At 34.7% G+C, this 21,815-nt stretch overlaps 3 protein-coding genes across 4 annotated transcripts; 1 reads left to right on the top strand and 2 right to left on the bottom strand.

Moving 5' to 3' along the window:
- Positions 1–280: 280 nt before the first annotated feature.
- Positions 281–6,333, bottom strand: LOC105775746 (putative ABC transporter C family member 15). 2 transcript variants are annotated; one of them, XM_012598215.2, is made up of 12 exons: positions 6,249–6,333; positions 6,084–6,158; positions 3,513–5,857; positions 3,301–3,387; positions 2,563–3,213; positions 2,326–2,490; positions 1,929–2,223; positions 1,622–1,836; positions 1,217–1,522; positions 1,061–1,124; positions 731–970; positions 281–630 (listed from the first exon to the last, which is right to left on the bottom strand). In XM_012598215.2, exons 2-12 carry the CDS (start codon positions 6,127–6,129, stop codon positions 506–508), a joined length of 4,539 nt encoding a protein of 1,512 aa, XP_012453669.1. In that variant the 5' UTR covers positions 6,130–6,158; positions 6,249–6,333; the 3' UTR covers positions 281–505. The 2 variants fall into 2 exon arrangements, with proteins under 2 accessions (XP_012453669.1, XP_012453670.1); XM_012598216.2 differs by having other exon boundaries at positions 6,084–6,152; positions 6,249–6,321.
- A 5,660-nt stretch (positions 6,334–11,993) lies between these two features.
- Positions 11,994–14,547, bottom strand: LOC105777516 (uncharacterized). Its single transcript, XM_012600831.2, has 4 exons — positions 14,389–14,547; positions 13,608–13,815; positions 12,621–13,514; positions 11,994–12,541 (listed from the first exon to the last, which is right to left on the bottom strand). Exons 2-4 carry the CDS (start codon positions 13,769–13,771, stop codon positions 12,439–12,441), a joined length of 1,161 nt encoding a protein of 386 aa, XP_012456285.1. The 5' UTR covers positions 13,772–13,815; positions 14,389–14,547; the 3' UTR covers positions 11,994–12,438.
- Positions 14,548–16,397: 1,850 nt separating this feature from the next.
- LOC105778349 (putative calcium-transporting ATPase 11, plasma membrane-type) lies at positions 16,398–21,808 on the top strand. Its single transcript, XM_012602037.2, has 7 exons — positions 16,398–16,780; positions 18,001–18,055; positions 18,146–20,097; positions 20,323–20,481; positions 20,571–20,742; positions 20,854–21,152; positions 21,246–21,808. Exons 1-7 carry the CDS (start codon positions 16,607–16,609, stop codon positions 21,558–21,560), a joined length of 3,126 nt encoding a protein of 1,041 aa, XP_012457491.1. The 5' UTR covers positions 16,398–16,606; the 3' UTR covers positions 21,561–21,808.
- Positions 21,809–21,815: the final 7 nt, after the last annotated feature.

Here is a 21,815-nt window from a genome sequence, read left to right as displayed (position 1 = left end):
AGATACACAGTTCAGATCAGAAGCATGAAGGGAGTAAACTAGCTAAATCTATGGCGATGAAAGCTTTAACTTATGCTCGGAATAATAAGTTTTGAACTGAGATTTTTTTATGTATGGTTTTTATCTTGTGATTTGGTATCGAAAAAAAAATACTAATATTAAATCATGTTATAAGTTATTAAGTTTTTTATCACTCTAAATTTAATCAAGGTTTAACTTGATAATTAAAATTTAAATTATTTCACAATACGTTGTTTTAGAAAAAGTTTGTAATCCTGGCTTTAGACGAATCTTCTTTTTCTCCATTAACAAATAGTAGAAATAGAAACAATAATAGTATTTGAGTGTCTCACAGATGGTATGCTACATAGGTTATCAAGATTTTTAGCATAATAATAATTCATGACTCAATGGGGCTACTACATCCTGGACAAGTTATTAGCATACTACTACTTTCTGGAGATTCCACCACTCTCTCCTTTATTTTGCTTGCTGCAGGTTCTACTTAAGCAGATTTTTTAAGCTGTTGAAAGGTCTTAGACCGCATGGAGTACTCCCTTATAAGCTTAGAGAATAATGAATCCTCTCGTTCTAGTAGTTTCGCAGGTGACTCAAACTCTGCAACTCTTCCTGTTAACAAAAAATGGTTCAATTTGTTTTTCAACAATTCTAAAGAGTGTGTGTGTGTGTGTGTGTGTGTGCGTGCATGTAAGCATCTACATTGTCTTACCATCACTTAGAACCAAAATAAGATCACTGTCTATAACAGTGTGAATTCTGTGTGCTATTGTCACAACTGTCCGATCTTTGAACTCTTGATCAATAATCTTCTGTATCACTCCATCAGTTGCAGAATCAACTGATGCTGTTGCTTCATCCAGTACAAGAATGCTGCTTTTCTTTAACAATGCCCTTCCAAGACAGAATAATTGCCTTTGGCCTACACTCCAGTTTTCCCCATTTTCAATCACTGTTCAACACATTCTAATATCAGTACCTTTCATTAACAAATGAGATACAACCACTCTATGAATTAATACCCCAAGTTTATAAACCTCACCTGTAGCATCCAACTTTTCTTCCTTTGCACGCACTATCTCACCAAGTTGGCATTTATCCAGAGCCTGAAAATTTCACATGCATGCCACTCTAATCACTATATACATATTTGTCTATTATATTCAGTTTAAGGGTAAGTTTTATGAATTTCAATTACCTCCCATACTTCATTATCCGAATATTGCACGAGAGGATCAAGGTTCCCTCGAACGGTTCCCTCAAACATTGTAGGGTCCTGTGGTATAATACTAAGTCTTGATCTTAAGTCATGAAGGCCTATCTTACAAATGTCCACATTGTCAATTATAATGCTCCCTTCTCTAGGCTCAACAATCCTAAAAATAGCCTGTATAAGTGTTGATTTCCCACTTCCTGTCCTTCCCACAACACCAATTTTTTTTCTTCCTGGAAATGTGCAGCTAATATTTTTTAGGACAGATGGAAGATGCTCAGCATAACGGATCTGTATGGCAGTCAAAATGTTAGTAAATGCATCTAAATGCATCTCAAGCTTTACAATATAATGTTTGGAACATTATGGATGGTTGTTAACATTCCTTACCTCCAAGTTTCTAAAGCAAATAGTTCCAACTTCAGGCCAGTTATTATGGGGTCTACACTCTTCAATCTCAAGTGCTGATTCACTAGCTAAGTTTGAGTACTGAAGTATTCTTTCTACTGAGATCATCTTGTTTTCTGCATTGCATATGTTCCATATTACTGAAGCTTGCTGAACATTTAAATTTATTCCATATGTAACCGCCAGTCCTGCAATGCCTGTTAGAAAAGTTTTTCGTTTTTCGATCAGTGGTCATTGATAAAAAAAAAAAATTTCCTCTTCTGAAAATACCATATTGGATTGTACTCACTTGGATTAATGATTCCATCAGGAAGCGACACCAGCACGACCAATGAGAAAGCAAATACAAAATTGGACAGTAGATTTAGTCTGAAAGAAAGCCATTCCATTGCTGAGACATTATGAAACCAGGGCCTTGAATGGTTGTCAATGAGACCAAGATTTGCATGAATGAAACGATTTTCTTGATCAAATGCTCGGATTGCTGCTGCACCAGCAAGTGATTCTGCAAAGTGGTGGAGAATAGGAGCTCTTTGTATTCCTGCTAAGCGTGCCAGTTCTCTTGCTGTTGGTATGTAATATTGCTGAAACAATTATATTAAGTCATACTTGGTTTTTCATTGGGCATGGTATAGCTATTTAAACATCTCTATATAACTTAGTAATAAATGTGAACTTTCACTTACTTGGTACCATAAGCAAATTGCAGTCACGGGAATGAAGATGACGAACACTTCCCATGCTACCTGTGACATCACTGCAATGGTTCCGAGAATCTGTATTATTGAGAAAGCACACCATCCTAATCTCGATGCCATTTCCAAGTCTAGCACACTTTGGTCGGTAGATGCCTGAAAATAAAACAACTTTAAGACTATGCAATCACATAAAAAAAGATTTATCTGTGCTATTGAGCAACTCACCCTATTTAAGATTCTTCCAGCTGGGGTTGAATCAAAAAATGCCATTGGAGCACGGAGTACACTGTGCAACATGTTAATGAAGAGTGTTTGTGCCGTCCAAAGTCCTGTTACTGCCACAAGCATAGCTCGCACTAACACACAAAGTGAACTTCCAACAGCAAGTAGCGAATAAACGAGTAATACAAACTTCATCCCCAATGTAGGTTCTGTTTCACTTGTAGGAGGTGAAGCCCATGCCATCCAGTAGTTACTTGCAATCTGTAATACTTGGAATGATGACTGTGCCAAAAGTATAATTGGAATCAAGAATCCACCCTTTACAGTTGTTATATAAGACCAGTAAACTTCTTTCCCTATGCTTCCCTTCTCTCTTTCTTCATCTTGCACTAGCTTTCCTCCATTTTCTGTTATCTCTTGAGGGTGGAGACGATCCGAGCCATGCTTTTGTTGTAGCTGTTGGGCATTAGAAGTCAAATCTGTGTCGGATTCACCGTCACTTCCCAGATCTTGACATGTTTTACTGGAATTTTCAACTGTCACAACAGATTCAAGTGCTTTCTTATGTGCACCAACTAAATTTCCAAATCCTATGTTCTGTTTCAGAAGTTCATCGAATGTGCCTGCTTGTGCAATTCTTCCATTTTGCATCACCTGTTGAGAATCAAGATAGATGTCAGGCAACATAAAGTACAGTCTTGTCTTTTGCTATGAATCTGAAATTTGATTTAACTTGCTTACCAGAATGATGTCGGCTGCAGGCAGAAACTCAACTTGGTGTGTAACATAAAGTACAGTCTTGTCTTTGAGAATTCCCATCAAACAGTCCTGCAAAGTGTAGTTAAACAATAACAGGTCTTTAAATTAAAGTTTCTTAATGGTTCAAAATGGTAGTCATAGTCCATGATCCATGAGAAAAACCTATTATTCTCAGGACATGTACTTATCTTTACCTCAAACAGCTGTGTGCCCGTATGAGCATCCACAGCACTGAATGGATCGTCAAGTAGATATATGTCAGCATCCTGGTAGACTGCACGAGCAATTTGTATCCTTTGCTTTTGTCCTCCACTCATATTGATCCCTCTTTCTCCAATCTCCGTTAAATCACCACAAGCAAATAGCTCAAAGTCCTTTGTCAAAGCACATGCTTTCACTGTTCTGTCATATTTGTTATTGTCATAAGGATTCCCAAATAAAATGTTCTCCCTAATATTCCCAGTCAATATCCATGGCGACTGAGGAACATAAGCCTTTGTGCCACTAACTTTTACGGTACCTGACGACTTCTCTATTTCTCCAAGAATACATGAAAGCAAGCTAGACTTGCCTGATCCCACAGCTCCACATATTGCCACCTTCATCCCTCTCTTCACTCTTAGTTGCACCCCATTGAGGGTCGGATTAGTTGATTCGGGGTCCCAGCTGAATTTTCCGTTGTCAACTTCAACATCAAAACTTGTTTGATCTCTGGGAACATGCTCAACAGCCTCCTTCTGTATTTCCTCTTCCTGGAGATAGGAAGCAACTCTATCTGCTGAAACTTTAGCCTGTGCTATAACTGAGAGTAGATCAGGTAAATTGAATATAGGGTCTTGTAACATGCGGAAGGTAGCCAGTGCAGACAAGACTCTACCAGCTGTGAGCTGAATCCCCATTAGCATACATGCCCCAAAAGTCACCACAGAGATAAACGTCGGTGATCCCCAGAAAATAAAAGCTGAAGTTGCTGCCAATCTCAGTGATTTCCATAGCCACTTATACTCTACCTTTCTCAAGCTCTCTAGCTTGTGAAGGAACTGACTGTCCCATGCTTGAAGTTTTATGGTCTTCATGCTTCTAAGAACTTCTGAAGTAGCCTTCATCCTGTCATCCTTTGCATCCATGATCTTAGATTGGTATCTTTTCTGGATTCTTGTTATTGGTATATTACAAGACATGACAATTAAAGTTGCAGCTAATGCTGCTAAAGACCCCAAACCTAGACTTGTGTGCAAAATGTAGATGGCTAATGAGATTTGTATAGGCAACATCCATATAATGTTTAAGTACCAAATGAAATCTGTGAATCTTTGGATATCTACACTCATATAGTTGATGATCTCTCCACTAGTGTGGCTTTGCCGAGAAGGACTGGACAAAACTAGTCCCTTCTTATATATGCAAGATATTAGAGAAGCTCTAAGCCGAAGGCCTAACTGACGGGCCCCAAAGATCCATTGCCTTTGTGCTATTGTCTCAACCATCTTGGCACCTAGAAAGGCTAGTGCAAGAACGTATCCACTTTTTATGTCCCTGGTTTTCTTCTCAGCTAGGAAGTTCACAAAGTCATCAATCAGATATGGACCAACATATGATGCTCCTGCACTTATCACTGCAAACATTGCATTAATTGCTGCTTTTTTCCTGATGAACAGAAATATTGCTTTGTATATAGATGGATTTGTCGAACCATCCTTCTCTCTAACTTGTTTTAGATTCTGGTCAAAGGCAAAGGAAGAAAATTCTGCAGAGTCCTTGACATCAACATCAGGGATATCATCTTCTTCTAAGGTTTTCTTGATCCCCACAGAAAACAATTGGTTGAGCCAAGAGAAGGTAATGAGTTGAAAAAGAGTTGCTTTCCCATATGGAGATCCCCTTTTCTTGTTCGAATCTTTATCAGTTTTTCCACTGAGAAGGGGCTCAGCAATGTTATGGGAATCAATAAAGATTAAACCTGTCTTCCCTCTGATTGATATAATCAGCAAGATAAAGGATGGAAGGAGACTGATAAAGTTTGCATAATCTATCATTTTAAGATAGCCATGCTCTTCTGTTTTTAAGTAGGTATCAAGAACTGTGGAGATAATGGAAAAAAAGAAGCTGAAAGCCCACCATGTTCTTAGAATCCAAAGAAATCTAATGTGCTTTCTTTTAGGAACCAAGCACACTACCATTATTGTTACTGCCCATGAAATCACTGGCACAATCTCTGAAGAATAAGCTTCAAGTTTGGAGTTGCAACGAGTGTCATTCATACTATATAGCAGCATCAGTAGCTTTAGGACATGAATGCATAGCATTAAACTAGAACAGACAATGCTGGCTCTGTAAGAAAGACTGACTTTTGCAACGATGGGGTAATCTTTTGAAGCTTGAGCTGCAATATTCCTGCTGGTTTTGCTCACAATCTTTTGAACTAAAGGGAGCAATATGATTCCAACGAAGCCAAGTTGCAGAATTATGCAGACTTCCTCCCAGAAACACGGTGATATTAGCTGCATCCATGTCACTTGGAACTGAAGAAACTTCAAGTCTGTCATACAATAATAATAGAAAAATATGAGCCATGAATTAGGTCCAACAAGGTGTAGAGAGCCATTAATTATGCATATATATAGGTATTGGTATATCAGTAATCCAAGTCATGAACACCATGCATGGTGTAATATGGCGATTTTTAATTTTGATCATTTTCTGTTGTACTGTATGTATGTTTGTATTCATAGAGGTTATACAAGTGCATGTGTTTTGTTACTCACTGGCTGAAAAGAATGAAGTGGAAACATCTTGGTCTTGCAAAACCATGCTTCGTACATACCCTCCTTCCTCTGCAACTTAAAAAAAATAAAAATAAAAGCTTCAGCTGTCTTAATAATTATTGAGAGGAATGAAGTATACAGCGTGCTGATGAGAGTAGGACTTACACGACGTATACAGAGGGCTGAAGGAGCAAGTTGAGTAAGTGCATATATATATATATAATATGACTCAGAGCTGTCGATGATATATAGAGTTTTGAGGGTGTAGACAAACAAGTTGTATATCAATTATCTTAAGATCAAAATATAAACCTGTAAAAAAATATTATGTACATTGTTTGTCAAATAATCAGATAAAAAGATTGACGTGATAATAAGTCAGTGATAAGAGGCGATTGTTTGGCTGGTTTGTTAGATTCAAAGCACGTGAGTTGTGAGTATGAGAGGAGAAAAACACATCACAAATCAAAATCAATCACTACAGCTAGCAAATTAAGGAAGATGAGTCATGAAGTGATGGTCGGTGTTCTGTCCCTGTCCGTCTTTGTAAGAAAAGCACTGAAGGAAATTAGTTGTATCAAGTCGTAGAAGAAAAAGAGGTTTATTTTTTAAGCACAAGAGATTAATCGGTGGGTGCTACGTATTTACATGCATGATTACCTTTTGTTATCATGAATCATGGAGACTGGCCGTAGATTCAGCTGCATCCAATGTATTGGAATTTGGAAACTTGAACCAACAGAAAATATTATTAATTAAGAACAAAAAAGAAAACACTGGTTTTTTTTTTTTTCAGAACTCGATGGGCACGGCAAATGGCTATTAACGCGTAAGAGATCTATATGGCGATTGGGCTTGAACTGATTGCTCTAGATTTAGTATTATCATTTTGTTTATATATAGTTAAAACCATAGATATAATTAATGAACTATGCATAATTGTCATCTTACACTGAAATCCAAAATTTTTAAAATTGGTAAATGTGTTAACGAGGAATTTGTATTAGGATATATTATTTCCATTATTCAGAAAATTGGATAAAAATGATAGATTTAAAAAGTAAATTAATTTATTTAATATATAAAGATTAAGAGTAGAGAAAATAAAATGTAATCTGAATTTTAATGTAAATAAATTATCACCATTCATATATCATATTAAACGGATAATTTATTTCATATATCATATTAAACGGATAATTTATTCGATGTAAATATATTAATAAAATTTAGTAATAATAAATTTATAACATTGTTTTAGTCGAGGACAAGGCCAAAGACAAGGCCTCCTTCTAATTTAATTAATAATTATGTATCAAATAAAGAACATGAAAACAATCAAACACCATAAAAGACATCTACATTTTCCTCCACTCATTTAAATTTAATTTTAGTGGATTTAGCTTTTCTTTTGAGAGTGCCACTTTTTATTCACTTTTTTTGTTTGGCTTTTTCTCCTATGCTTTTTCAGTTTCCTATAGTGAATTTCTTATATAATAGTATAATTGTAGGTGAGTGCAAAAGAGTTTAATACAATGAGCTAATCAACAAAGGAATCAATGATTACAACTAATTAAGAATGGCTATATGCGGATGACTACTTCATCAATAAAATTATTTAATCATTCATCACTAACCAACCCCACAATCTTCTCCATTTGGGAAATCTCTATACCCATACTCTTAAAAGTATAAAATGGAATCCACCAAATATATATATATTAAAAACATTTAATAGCAAAGTAGGATTGTTTTGCTACATCATTTAACCTACATAAATTAATTTATTTATTTTCTAATAAGGGAATCAAATGAAATTCAAAACATAAACTGTATAATAACCAAATCAAAATTTTATTTGACCCTTGTGGTCGTTTTTACTCCAAAAAAAAACAAATCAAGATTTTAATTATCCTAAATAAAAATTTTAAGTAAACCATTCATGATAGAGTAAATTATACGCTCTTTCAAAATAAAATAACCAAAATCATTAATAGTCAAAGGTGCTATAGTTCCTACTTGTACGTTACTAATTATAAATGGTAACATAATTTTAATAATTTATATTTATTTGTAAGATTTTTAAAATTTTTTAAAATTATTGTTAAGAAAAATTTTTAAAAATAAAATGATGTTTTTGCTATAGTTTAGGGATCAACTTAGTAATTAACCATTTAAATTAACGCTCCACGTCGTCATTTAACATAACAAGAAACAAAGGCTAATTTGCATTCTAAATATATGAAGACTAATTTACTCATTTTTCAATAAAGAAGTCGAAATATAATCTGCGTCTAAGTACAAGGGTTTCCTAATACTTTTACCATTTTTATACCAAAACGAATAAGTTTATATTCCATAAAAAGAACATTTAAGTTTTTTCACATATTCTTATATTATTATACATTTATTGTTTTTATATTAATATCATTCTTAAAAAATTAATTATCATTCTAGAAATTTTGTAAAGAGATAAAAGTAATTATATACATTCATGCATATACAAGCTTTTCTTCAATTCCATTTGATTTTAATTAAACTATTTAAAAGTGGATAATGCAAACAAGATTAGAAATTAAATTATGGGATAGAGAGCAAAAGTAGAGACGCTTCCTTAATTTCTTCTTCCCACCCCAAAATCATAAAGAATAATATCCTAAACACATAGTCAAGAAATTTTTAAACTTTGTAATTATTAAATAAAAATTATAACTTCGCTAAGATTTTAGAACTTCGTGGATACAAACAAATAGTGCAAATTAATGATACTAAAGCCATGGTATTTAAGGAAAATTATACTTCTGTAGAACTCAAAATTGGCTTGTTTTGGTTTTTTTTCAATAAACTTAGACAAATTTCAACCTTTTATGTTTTTTTTCAAAATTTTAATTATTATTATACATGCTGCATATGTGTATAGATAAACTACATTCAAGATAATAATAGAAAATGCTTATTTTAATAAATTTTAATATTTTAAATTCAAACCTTTATTATTTATTAATAAAGGATAAACTACTCGATTAATCACCTTCTTTTTATTTTGATCATCTAAAATTAAATTCTTGTAATATTGTCACCGTCCTTAGAAAATGCTTTATTTTAGTTATCAAAATGAAATCCCCTAAAAATCAGGTGACCAATTAGTGAATTTACCCAAAAATAATAGACGGTACCAGCTGCAACAGCAAATGAACTAAACTACCTTACAGCAGAACCTATTTTAGTGTGTTGAACCAAAAGGAAAACCCAACCTATTTGAGTGAATGCAAATTTGTCCTCTGAAGATTCTCTGACAGAGATGGATAGTATTACTTTATAAATGGTGAGATGTCGACGGAATACTTATATTAAATTTAAAATTAAATCTAGGGTTAATTCTCTAAATTTGGCATTAGGTATAAATTTTTTTTATCTAAATTATCTCTAAATTTGATAATTATTTTCACATAACGGCTTGAATTTTCTTTTATCTAAATTAGTCCCTAATGTTCGATTCCAATGTAAGAATAATTGTCAAGTTCAAAACTATAAAAAAAAGTCAAGTCTCAATATGAGAACATTTACTAGTTACTACCCCAATATGGAAATAATTACCAACTTTAAGGACTAAGTTGAAAAAAAAATTCAGATTTCAATGTGATAGTTGTTGCCAAGTCTCATATACTGATTTAACCAATGTAGTCGATTTCGGTTGTATCAGTTAGTTGCACTATTCCAATAATAAATCTGCACAACCACTTTTCTTTTCCGCACCGGTGTAAATTTCGGTCCATACCGGTTGCACCGGCACATTCTGTTCAATTCTAATTGCATTAGTTAGAACATTGTGCATCAGTCCATGTATGAATAATGTTTGAAAAATAGATCATTTTTTTTATTTTTTATCAACTTTTAAAAAAATATTAACCAAATTAATAAAGTATAAATAAAAAATTTATAGAACAAACAAACTAAAGGAAAAAAAGAGACAATTTTTAACTGCTCCAGAAACACGACTTTTGTGTAAATTTTATTAAACTTTCAAATTGAGTATGAGATTATTTTATTATAGATTTTTAAAAATAAGTTGTAGATAAATTTGTTATTTAATATGTAGATTTTATAAAATCAATTATTATTTTTATAGTTAAAATTATTTAATTTAATTCATTTGATATAATTAATATTTTATATATTAAATATATATATTTTTAAAATCAATAAAATCAAAAGGGTATACCTATACAATACTAACTAACTTAAATTTAACCCTTATATCTAACCTTTAAATATTTATTTTCCAACTTTGGTTATGTACAAAATTTAAACTCAATTTTTAAAAAAATAGTATCATTCCTCCTTATTCTACAAATTCATAAAATTAATTATTTCAAAATTTAAGATTATCTTTTCTAACAATATTTTCTTAAAATTCCAACATAAATTCTAATTTTAAAAATACAATATATCTTATAAAGTTTGAACTAAAAATTTTATGTGAAGGATATAAAACTAACTGTAGAAACTATGGTGAAAGTAGACAAATCGCAATTGACAATTGACAAACATGAATTCCATCCAATTACGTCTTTCACAAATATTTTATTATATGAAAATAAGGGAATATCAAATTTTCTTTTTGGCCATTTCTTAAATTTTTACGGTTGAAAAATAAGGAAGAAAAAAAACAAAAGCAAAAGGTGCGACAACAAAATAACTAGCGTAGGTGATGGAGATGTCTTCCTTGAAAATGGCGTTTCCAAATTTGTTTACAATAGGTTTTGACATTATTCATCATTGCTTTCTCAATACTTTTTGTCTAGCATATTTGTTTCTCTTTCGATGGAAGAGAATCTATAGTAAGATGAAATCTCATTAGTATATACCTTTTCTTTATTCTTTTTCTTTGATAACAAAATGGTGTTTGTAAAACATATAGTGCAGTGCTAGCAAAAGTCAGGGTCAAGTACAACTTATTTTACAATATGCTGTAATTTTAGTCATATTGTCTGTTCGTTCTTGGATTGGATGCTGTAATTTTAGTCGAAGTGTTAAGACACGATTAGTCGAAGTGTTTTGCTAGAAAGAATATTTATTTATTTGTTAGAATTATCCCTGCAAACACAAGTTAACACATTAAGTGCCGGAGTCTGAGCAGAACTAAACGTAGGAACAGCATCTGGTAGTGGGGTTTAGAGCTACACTCTAAGCTATGCCATGCTATTATCTAATTACCTTTGTAATCTTGTATGATGGCTGCCACACCGTAAAGTTGAGAATCATTATGTTTTGCTAACCCACATACGATAGTCCAAAAGTTTCCATGAGGTGATACACTCCTGTAGATGCTGTGATTTACCTTTTTGGTTCGACCAATGCGGGTTAGTGTATTGCATGTTCTTGAAAAAGCCTCCATGATAGAGGTGGACATTCGGTTAATCCATTGAATGGTTTGAAGAGGATTTGGGTTTATGTCGTTGAAGATTTTACCATTACTGGTTTTCCAGATGTACCAACAACCCAGAATTAATAAGGTGTAGAAAGCTTAACTCGAGAGTTCTGTGTGACCCATCGTGATGCACCAGTCTTAAATATATTGATGTTCATTCATGGAATGTAAACTTTCAATCCTTAAAAGAGACAAAAATGATCTAAACTATACTAGACTGACAAATTTCGAAAAACGTGGTCAGTTGTCTCAGTGCCCATCTGGCATAGTTGACAGGTAACATGTACTTGCATTGATCTCTTCTGTAGCTGAAACCCTGTAGGTAAGATACCTCGACATGGAAGCTTTAATTTCCATAATCTGTCGTAATTTAATAACTCCTAAATTACTTATGACCCTCGCAACTTACAAATTATTAATACCATATTATTTACAAATTATTATTGACTATTAATAAAAGAAGAAAAAAAAAAAAACGATTTATAATACATTTAACTTTTAATATTATTGAAAGTGCATACGTCTAGTAGTTAGCTCTTACATGATGTTAGAACTGATGTTGTAATAGTATGTGGTTGTCGCGTTTTCTCGTAGACGTCTACCTTACAAGAAAGTGCACACATCTAGTTTCATTGTACATGTAAATCCTATGTTTGCTACTTTATCTCGACATAACTAACTAATAAAACAAACATGTCAATATTATACTGACAAATATAGACTTGCTCTCTCGTAAATGAGAAATTAGATGCTCGCATGGCATAGGCATAGGCATACTTCTAGATCCAGAACCATGGTGAAGGAGGGAGCTAATAATAATAACAAAGGTCAAACAACTTTCTTCTAGTACTAAATCACTAGATTCGCATGAAACCACAACAATGCCACCCTCAGAAAGCCAAGCCTCTCAATATATACATATATCTATCTAGCACTAAAAACAGGTTCCGCATCAATGCTCGGTTGAGATCTCCGAGTGTACTTCAGAAGCAAAGCTTCCGATGAAAGCCCGGGTACATTTAGATCCCTAAAAAAAGAAAACTTCTTAGATTAATAGTTACACGAATCAGATTAATGTGCAATTGAAATTTTTTAAAAGAAAGTACCTAATGTAGGGCTCTAAATCTTTCCACTCCCATTTAGCTCGTTCTTTGAAGAGGATGGAAAAACGTTCTGCAGGAGTTGTTGGCAATGAGGAAACACTGAGGGCACGAACCCATGTCTCTACACCAAGCTTCTCAGTCAACACTTCACCTTCTAACATATCAAAACTGGGCTGCATTTCTTCTGGAATCATCCGCAACCATTCTTCCATGAAACTCTCCATCTTCCTCTTTCCTTCTCTCAATATCCCCCTTGCAAAATGCACGCATACTCGTCTTGCATCCAGTCTCCAAACACCTCCGCCCATGGCCTCCTCCTCCACCCTACTACCATAGACATTCAAACAATGGTAGACAAGTTTGCATGGAAATCCATCCGATTCCAATACACTCACAACTTTATCTTCAACAAGTGAGTCCAGAGACCAGTCATTCAACACGGAATTATGCAAAAGCATCCTAAGAATCACGTCCATGTATTTCTCATCCACAATTCTCCAATATCCATCAATCTCCACGGCTGAAAGAGCTTGTAATCCAGCCTTTAATTCATCATCGCTAGCTTGAACCTTGTTTATAAGATCATCCCATTTATACAAATCCCCCATTGCCGTTGATGCCTCATCGGAGCTGTAAAGATTCTCTGAGAGAATTGATTTGAGCTTGTCAAGTCTAGGAGCAACCTCAACAAGCTCCATGTTACCAGGTGCAACTTTGATGACTGATGCTGTAGCAACTTGTTGCTTGTAATTTTCCCCGCCACTTTCATGCGACGTTGAACAATCTGCAGGTGGTATAAGGAACACAGAGTTTGAAGTTCCTACAAATTTAACCGAGTATGTTTTCGACTTGGTGCAAAGAACCGCATCTTCATCAGGCTGTCCTCTTAAGGTTACCCTAGAAAAGAGATGGTAAAAAAAACGTATAAAACTGGAATATTCAAAAGATTACATTAGAAAGTCTACAAGCTGAATTAAAATTACATCTTACCTCTGGTACAGGACATCAGAGAGAAGTTTCTCATCAAGCTCGAGTAGAACCAAATCATCATGGGGACCAAAGAACGGATGATATTGAATAGAAACTGAAGAAGTTGGCTGGAGATTTAATAACACTTCAGCTCCCTTGCAACACGAATGAGGTTGTTCCATCATGCACAGCAAGTAGTTGAGAAAAGCCTAACTTGGAAACTCCAACTCTACAATAAAATTTTTGTATTTCAAGGGCAAAATAAACTACGACAGCTCATCGGTAACTTGTGAGATTATTAATTGCATTACGGGTAAACAAAAAAGGAGTAACTCTGCTACTATCTGCATTCAATGTTACAAAGCAGTATACGCTATAAAAAACACAAAGAAGACATTTGAAGGCCCCAACTAGAAAAACCAATATTAGGATAGGAATCTATTTGCAGGTTGCACCAAACAATCAAATTCAAGAACAAAATTTCAATGCTAATGCAAATAGATGGTAAAGTACATTGCCAAAACAATACCTCCACACCCAAGACATGAAACATGGCAATTAAAAGATCAAGTCAATGTGCATAGAAATGAAAATTAAAAAAAAAAAACACATTTCAGAGGCCAATGGTAAACTAAAAGTAAACTTTAGGTCCAGATAGTATCAAATAAGCTTCTTTTATGTCATATAAACCTTGGAAGTTGGAACACCGAACTGAGAAGGTTTCGAAAGAATTGGCATTTCTCGTTTATCTTTCCCTAATTTAAAAAAAAAATAGAAAGAGAATCGGAAGCCATAAACTTACCCGTCGATGTCAAACGAAAAATCCGTGAGCAAGGAATAAAAACCCAAATTCCATAGTCAAATTGAGTTGCTACTAGCTAGGGTTTTCAGAGTTTGGCTGTGGTCATATAGTGGGAGTGGATGAAAATGGGCTTTTTCAGCAATGGCGGGAACCCAGTTTGTTGGGTATGGCCTATGGGCAGTAGCAGATGGACCCTAAACAAAATTGAGGATTATCCTCTTTCCCCTCTCTCTCTTGCTCCTAATTTCCTTTTCCATTAATATTTTTGTTGTATTTATTCACATAATTTATATTTATCATGTATATAAAATTTTAAATTCATCTAATATTTCTATATTTTTAGTGGCATCAATTGCAATTCATTTTGCAGTTCGACACAGTTCAATCTGCTTATTTTATTTACATGTTTGGACTAGATTTTTAAACTATTTTTATACACTTTTAAGATATTCAGCAATAATTTTTAATCTGACAAAGATATTTGATCAGGTAAGTTTATTTTGAAAAGTTATTATATAATTTATTTACATTGTTTAAAGAGATTTAAGATAGTAAGAAATTTAATTTATGAAGATTGCCTTTTTATGATATATCATGTTGAAGAGTTTTAATTAGGAAGAAATTTCATAGATTCATATCATACTAACTCAAATATTTAAGTCTACAAATACCTATATATTAAGGACTTCATTATCAATTTATTCAAGAGCTTTAGAGAGCATAACTTTATTTCTTCTTGGGAATTTATTTTAGATAAGAGAGGAATTTTAGTAGGTGTATAAAAGTGATATTGCAATTTAGTGAGTGAATTCTATTTTAATAACATCCTGTACTATTGATACATGGTGGATTATTCTACGATTTCAAACTATGCAACCAATTTGTTTGTCCATATCTAATTTTTGTTCTTCTAGCTGTTTCTTTAATTGAAACTTAATATATACTTAACAAGCAATTCAACACTAACAATTCCTATCAAATCTATTAGAGTTAGGCACTTGGTGCCCTAGGCAAAGATCCTACTGATGAATTGCTTGATAGTTCCAACTATGCCAATTAAAAAACATATAAGAGAGACTTTCACACATGAAAGCCTTTAAAAAAGCCAATTGGAAGTCTTGAAAATTTATTTTATCAAGTTAGAAACCACTTATTAAAGAAATTAATAGACTTCAACTATCAAGCTTGAAATCACTTGGTCAACATAAAAGTCGATTGATGAGAAAATTTAAAAGGCTATTTTATCAGGATGGAAACCACTTACTAAAGAAATTAATGGAGTTTGAACATCAAACCTAGAACTACTAGGTCGGCAAATATATACAAGATATCTAGTTATAACTCAAAGGCCTTGAATGCTATTTTAAGTGATATATATCCTCGTAAATTTAAGCACATTCAAGGTATTTTTATCTCATGAAGTTTGAATCATTTTTGAAACAACACATAAAGGTATTACTTTAGATATTAATATACATGTTCAAAATTTTGAAAATGTGAGATGAAGAAACAATTTTTATTTTTATGTTAATTTACGTGACATTTAATATCCAAAATTTGATTTCTAAGAAAGAGCAAAATTTTAAAAGGTAAATTAAGTATTTGGATAGAAGTTATGAATAATAAAATTTAGTAAAGATTAAATTGCAAAATTTTAAAAATTAAAGGAGTAAATTGCTTTCCACTACCCAGAACAAGCATCGGAATGAAAGGTAGGTTGAAAATTAGGAGGCCATGGTTGAATGGAACCTAAAACCAAAGTTTCAGCCCAAACCTTTACGTTATCAAAGAATATCGACCTAGTCAAGTTTGATGGGCTGCTGTGCTTTTCTTTTTAACATATTTCTTTTATTCTTTTTAATTACCAGTAAATCTTATTATGGTTGTCCAGCAATGGAAATTTCCATGTATAAATGATATATACGCTTTATAGCTTTCGCTTTGCTTTAGCTTGGCATACGCTAGTCTAGTCTTATAATCTATATAAATCTGTTGTAGTGGTTCCCGCCAATCACGGCGTACGATAGAGGTTTGAAGTTGAACCTTTCTTCGTTAAAAATCCAACACATTCCAATAAACCTTCCATCCATTCATCTATTCTTCCCCCTTGCTGCATGCATTGCAATTTACAACTATTTGTAATATTTCAGATTTTCATAATACATATATATATAACCCTAATACCATCCATCGCTGCTCTTTCCCTCTATTTACATATATGGAGGACTACTTGAGAAAGAACTTTGCCGTTGAACCCAAAAGGCCATCCGAAGAAGCTCTAAGGAGATGGAGGTCTGCTGTCGCTCTCGTCAAGAACCGCAGTCGTAGGTTTCGTATGGTTGCTGATCTTGCTAAGCGTGCTGAAGCTGATCGCAGGCGTAAAATTATCCAGGTTTTTAATTTTTTTTTAATTATATAACAATTTGCAGTGGTAACTGTCCTAATTCTTTCTTCACGTACGTAAGTACTATGTCATGTCCTCATAATATCAGAAAGCGAAGGCTTGAATTGTAGGTATCTTTCTCGAGTAGGTTGAATTTTGTAATGAATTATAATTTGAACCTCACTCCGCCGAAATGGTCTACAATTTACGTTAAGCTTTGAATTTTATGTATCATCCTTATAATCTTATTTGTTCAGAGGTTGAATTTCGAAAACGTAAGGTCAAGAATATATCAAGTCCATTTTTTACGGCTACAGCCTTTGACTTTATCTTTGCTTTCAACTCGAATCTGATTTCCCATTCCCAGTTTAATGGAAACTTTCTACCTATATCTATCTAGTTTGGCTTCGGACATGATTTATCATCTCTTTGATTTGATCCCGTCTCTAATTTTAGACCAAAACGAGCTCCTTCCATACAAGGATCCGAGTCATGTCATGTCATGTCATGTCATGTCATGTCATGTCTGGTTCTGGTTGGTTGAATTAATAGCCCAAAGTCAAAGCCAGCTTAAGGTTGCATGGGATTGTGTTTTAAACCAACCAATACTTGTCGAAATATAAATATAGAATTCTTGTCCTTTTTTCCAGCAATATGTTACTGTTAAATGATGAAATCATCATATTACCAGGCCAAAATTACTCAAAGGAATAGATGATTAATCTTTAATTTCTTGTAAATGTCTTAACCAGTTATGAAACGCTAAGCACCAAACTTTTGTCGAGTATGCTCTGATGGAGGGAGCAGCAACCAAACATTTTCAGTGTTCTTAACGCACTTTGATATTTAAGCTTCATGCAGCAGTAATATAAAGGTCATTTCTATATTCAGGACGTGACCTACCTAATTGCATAACTTTCCTCTTTTATGAAAAGATTTACTTGTTGGGTCAACAAAAGTCATCGCATTTGCACTCTTGTTAAACAGTACCTTCAAGCTAGATTAATGACTTGTGTTAGTCTTGAATGATATAATGTGGTGGGATATTGGAACTCTAATTGAATCGGTATTAGCTATGGAAGCTCACAACTATGTTCTTGTTAGATATGTTACAATCTCAATTCTTGAATACATGAGAATCTGACTGACTGGTTGTCTTAGTTGTACATTTGGTTTTCCAAAGTATCCCTGAACTTATTATACTTGGATTGGATCATGTTTTTTGCCAGGAAAAAATTAGGGTAGCTCTTTATGTGCAAAAAGCGGCATTGAATTTCATTGATGGTATGATCTCTTATATATATGATCCATCGTTATCCATCCAAATCAAATATTCCTCTTCAATCATCTAACTTTATCTGGTACCTAGAACAGCTGGCAAGCAAGCTGAAAGCAAGCTTCCAGAAGATGTTAGGAAAGCTGGTTTTCACATTGGAGCGGATGAGCTAGCATCCATTGTTCGGTCCCATGACATGAGTAGCTTTGAAGAACATGGAGGAGTAGAAGGCTTAGCCAAAAAAGTCTCTGTTTCACTGACCAACGGCGTTGTTCCAACTGATATCTCATTCAGGCAAAATATATATGGCAACAACAAATTTGATGAAAAACCTGCTAGATCCTTTTGGATGTTTGTGTGGGAAGCGCTGCATGACCTGACTTTGATTATTCTCATAGTATGTGCTGTTGTTTCTATAGGTGTTGGAGTTGCTACTGAAGGGTGGCCTGGTGGCCTGTATGATGGGCTAGGAATAGTACTTTGCATTTTCCTGGTTGTATTTGTTACTGCCATTAGTGATTACAAGCAGTCCTTGCAATTCAAAGACTTGGATAAAGAAAAGAAAAATATACTTGTTCAGGTCACCAGAGAAGGGTGCAGGCAGAAGATTTCTATCTATGATCTGGTGGTTGGGGATATTGTTCATCTATCAATTGGAGATCAAGTTCCAGCAGACGGTGTTCTAATATCTGGTTACAGCTTATCGATCGATGAATCAAGCTTGTCTGGGGAGAGTGAGCCTGTAAAAGTAACTCAGGAGAGACCTTTTCTTCTCTCAGGGACAAAAGTCCAGGATGGCTCTGGGAAAATGTTAGTGACAACAGTTGGTATGAGGACTGAATGGGGAAGACTGATGGTTACTCTAAGCGAAGGTGGAGTAGATGAAACACCTCTACAGGTGAAGCTCAACGGAGTTGCTACGGTTATTGGAAAGATTGGTTTGGTATTTGCTGTTTTGACATTTTTGGTTCTCACCATAAGGTTTATGGTGACAAAGGCACAGCTCGGGGAGATTGAAAAGTGGGGTATGAGCGACGTTCTGGTTCTCTTGAATTTCTTTGCCGTTGCAGTGACCATAATTGTAGTTGCAGTTCCAGAAGGATTACCACTGGCAGTAACATTAAGTCTTGCATTTGCAATGAAGAAGTTAATGAGTGATAAAGCTCTTGTAAGACATCTCTCAGCATGTGAGACAATGGGTTCAGCCACTTGCATTTGTACTGACAAAACAGGGACACTCACTACTAATCATATGGTTGTTGACAAAATTTGGACTTGTGGGCGAACCATAAGTATTGCAGGAGATAACAAGAGGGAGGATGTTTTGCGGTCCTCAATTGCTGGAGAAGTATTGGACCTACTTTTGCAGTCCATATTTCAAAATACAGGAGCTGAAGTAGTCAAGGGAAAAGATGGCAAGAACAACATTTTGGGTTCTCCAACAGAGACAGCAATATTAGAGTTTGGTTTGCTGTTGGGAGGTGAATTCAAAAAGTATAGGAAGGAATCTACAATTCTGAAAGTTGAGCCTTTCAATTCAGAGAAGAAAAGGATGTCCGTCCTTGTCTCCCTTTCTAATGGTGGTGAGAATAGAGCATTTTGCAAAGGTGCATCAGAAATCATTTTAGAATCTTGCAACAAGGTAATCAATGTTGATGGGAAGGCTGAACATCTATCCAAAGAGCAGAAGAAGTACATCACTGATGTAATTAATGGCTTTGCCTGTGAGGCTCTAAGAACTCTATGCTTGGCTTTCAAGGATGTAAAAGACACTTCAGATGTACATAGCGATAGCATCCCTCAAGAAAACTATACGTTGATAGCTGTGATTGGAATTAAGGATCCTGTACGTCCTGGGGTAAGGCAAGCAGTGGAAACTTGTTTATCTGCTGGAATTAAAGTGCGGATAGTTACTGGAGACAACATTAATACTGCTAAAGCTATAGCAAGAGAGTGTGGAATTTTGACAGAAAACGGTTTGGCAATTGAAGGGCCAGAATTTCGTGACATGAGCCCACGGCAGATGGAGGAGACCATACCAAAACTTCAGGTCTTGTTATTGCTTTAAGCACATGGAAATATTTTTTCTTTAATATATAGTATGTTATTGTTATGAAAAACTTTACTCTTCTGTTTTTCTAAGGAATCAAATGCAGCTTTACTATAAAAAAAAATGACTTCTAGAAACATGTTTGGAGCTGGAAAAAGAAAACAGAAACCACAACTTTAGTAGCATGTTTATGAATTCCCTATAACATGCTTGACATGTTTGCAGGTTCTGGCCCGATCATTGCCCTTGGACAAGCACAAACTTGTAACCTACTTGAGGAAGGAGTTTAAAGAAGTGGTGGCCGTGACTGGTGATGGGACAAACGATGCACCAGCTTTGCATGAGGCTGACATTGGACTTGCTATGGGAATAGCTGGTACAGAGGTTTGTTATCATCTCAGCCAGCAGTTGTGACAATTAAGCAGTTTTACTTGTTTTGTAAACTAAGCATGTTTCTTCAATATCACCTTCAGGTTGCAAAAGAAAATGCCGATGTTATCATAATGGATGACAACTTCGCGACTATACAGAATGTAGCCAGATGGGGCCGTGCAGTTTATATCAATATCCAAAAGTTTGTACAGTTCCAGCTAACAGTTAACATTGTGGCTCTCATGCTCAATTTTGTTTCTGCTTGCATCTCAGGTACTGAGACAGTAAAACATCACTAGCAAATTTGTTTCCTAGTTTCAGCTTAAACCTGTCTTAAGACAAGACACTGCAAATGACTGATAATATTTGAGAAGTAATTTTCAGGTTCTGCCCCTCTGACGGCTGTTCAGCTACTTTGGGTGAACATGATCATGGACACTCTCGGTGCATTGGCATTGGCCACAGAACCTCCTCATGAAGGCCTAATGAAAAGACCCCCTATTGGAAGGGATGTAGCCTTCATCACCAGGGTCATGTGGAGGAATATAATTGGTCAGACAATTTATCAATTGATTGTACTTGCAATTCTCAAATTTGATGGGGAACGGCTTTTGAAGATTTCTGGTTCAAATGCTACTGCTATTTTAAATACACTCATCTTCAATTCATTTGTGTTTTGCCAGGTGCAGCCTCTTAATCGTTATATTCTTTTCATCACTTTCTAATGTATGGAATTATTCAGTTCACAATGTAGTTTGTTTCTACTATTACTTCAGGTGTTCAATGAAATCAATAGCAGGGATATGGAGAAGATAAATGTTTTCCGAGGCTTCTTCGATAGCTGGCTATTCATTATGGTGATGGTCTGTACAGTGGGTTTCCAAAGCATAATAGTGGAACTATTGGGTACAGTTGCAGATACTGTGCCACTGAGCTGGGAGTTATGGCTGACCAGCATTTTACTTGGAGCAGGAAGCCTCATTGTTGCTGTTATCCTCAAATGCATACCCGTTGAGAACTGCAAAGAAGCTTCCACAACCAAGCACCATGATGGCTACGAACCGCTCCCGACTGGCCCAGATATGGCTTGAACGATCCACTTCCATGTTACAGTTGAAACAATGGTAGTAATAGGTCGGCCTAGAAAAGGCTTTTATTGAAGTAGCTAGGAACTATTCTGATGAATTTAATTTATTTTTTGGATAAGTAATCAAATTTATTTACCCATAGAAGCAAACTTTTGCTACAACCAAACTTTGTATAGATCACTGTCACATATAACTACCTTGCTATGATGTCTCTGATATATAGATGCCAGAATCTCCTGAACAGCCAAAAATTATCCT

The sequence above is a fragment of the Gossypium raimondii genome, chromosome 10 (genome assembly GCF_025698545.1).
Source record: "Gossypium raimondii isolate GPD5lz chromosome 10, ASM2569854v1, whole genome shotgun sequence".
NCBI lineage: Eukaryota > Viridiplantae > Streptophyta > Magnoliopsida > Malvales > Malvaceae > Gossypium > Gossypium raimondii.
The sequence above is the reverse complement of the archived record's forward strand: the minus strand, read 5'-3'. Positions and strand labels throughout refer to the sequence as shown.

Bases quoted from the DNA above. Each gene is read 5' to 3' on its own strand.
- LOC105777516 (XM_012600831.2), bottom strand. From the start codon at position 13,771: ATGATGGAACAACCTCATTCGTGTTGCAAGGGAGCTGAAGTGTTATTA. The intron at 13,515-13,607 runs GTAAGATGTAAT...TCTCTTTTCTAG, and splicing joins TCTGATGTCCTGTACCAGAG to GGTAACCTTAAGAGGACAGC. The intron at 12,542-12,620 runs GTACTTTCTTTT...TTCTTTTTTTAG, and splicing joins GATTTAGAGCCCTACATTAG to GGATCTAAATGTACCCGGGC.
- LOC105775746 (XM_012598215.2), bottom strand. From the start codon at position 6,129: ATGGTTTTGCAAGACCAAGATGTTTCCACTTCATTCTTTTCAGCCA. The intron at 3,214-3,300 runs GTAAGCAAGTTA...GATTCTCAACAG, and splicing joins CTGCAGCCGACATCATTCTG to GTGATGCAAAATGGAAGAAT. The intron at 1,837-1,928 runs GTGAGTACAATC...CTTTTCTAACAG, and splicing joins TGATGGAATCATTAATCCAA to GCATTGCAGGACTGGCGGTT.
- LOC105778349 (XM_012602037.2), top strand. From the start codon at position 16,607: ATGGAGGACTACTTGAGAAAGAACTTTGCCGTTGAACCCAAAAGGCCA. The intron at 18,056-18,145 runs GTATGATCTCTT...TACCTAGAACAG, and splicing joins GGCATTGAATTTCATTGATG to CTGGCAAGCAAGCTGAAAGC. The intron at 20,482-20,570 runs GTTTGTTATCAT...TATCACCTTCAG, and splicing joins TGGGAATAGCTGGTACAGAG to GTTGCAAAAGAAAATGCCGA.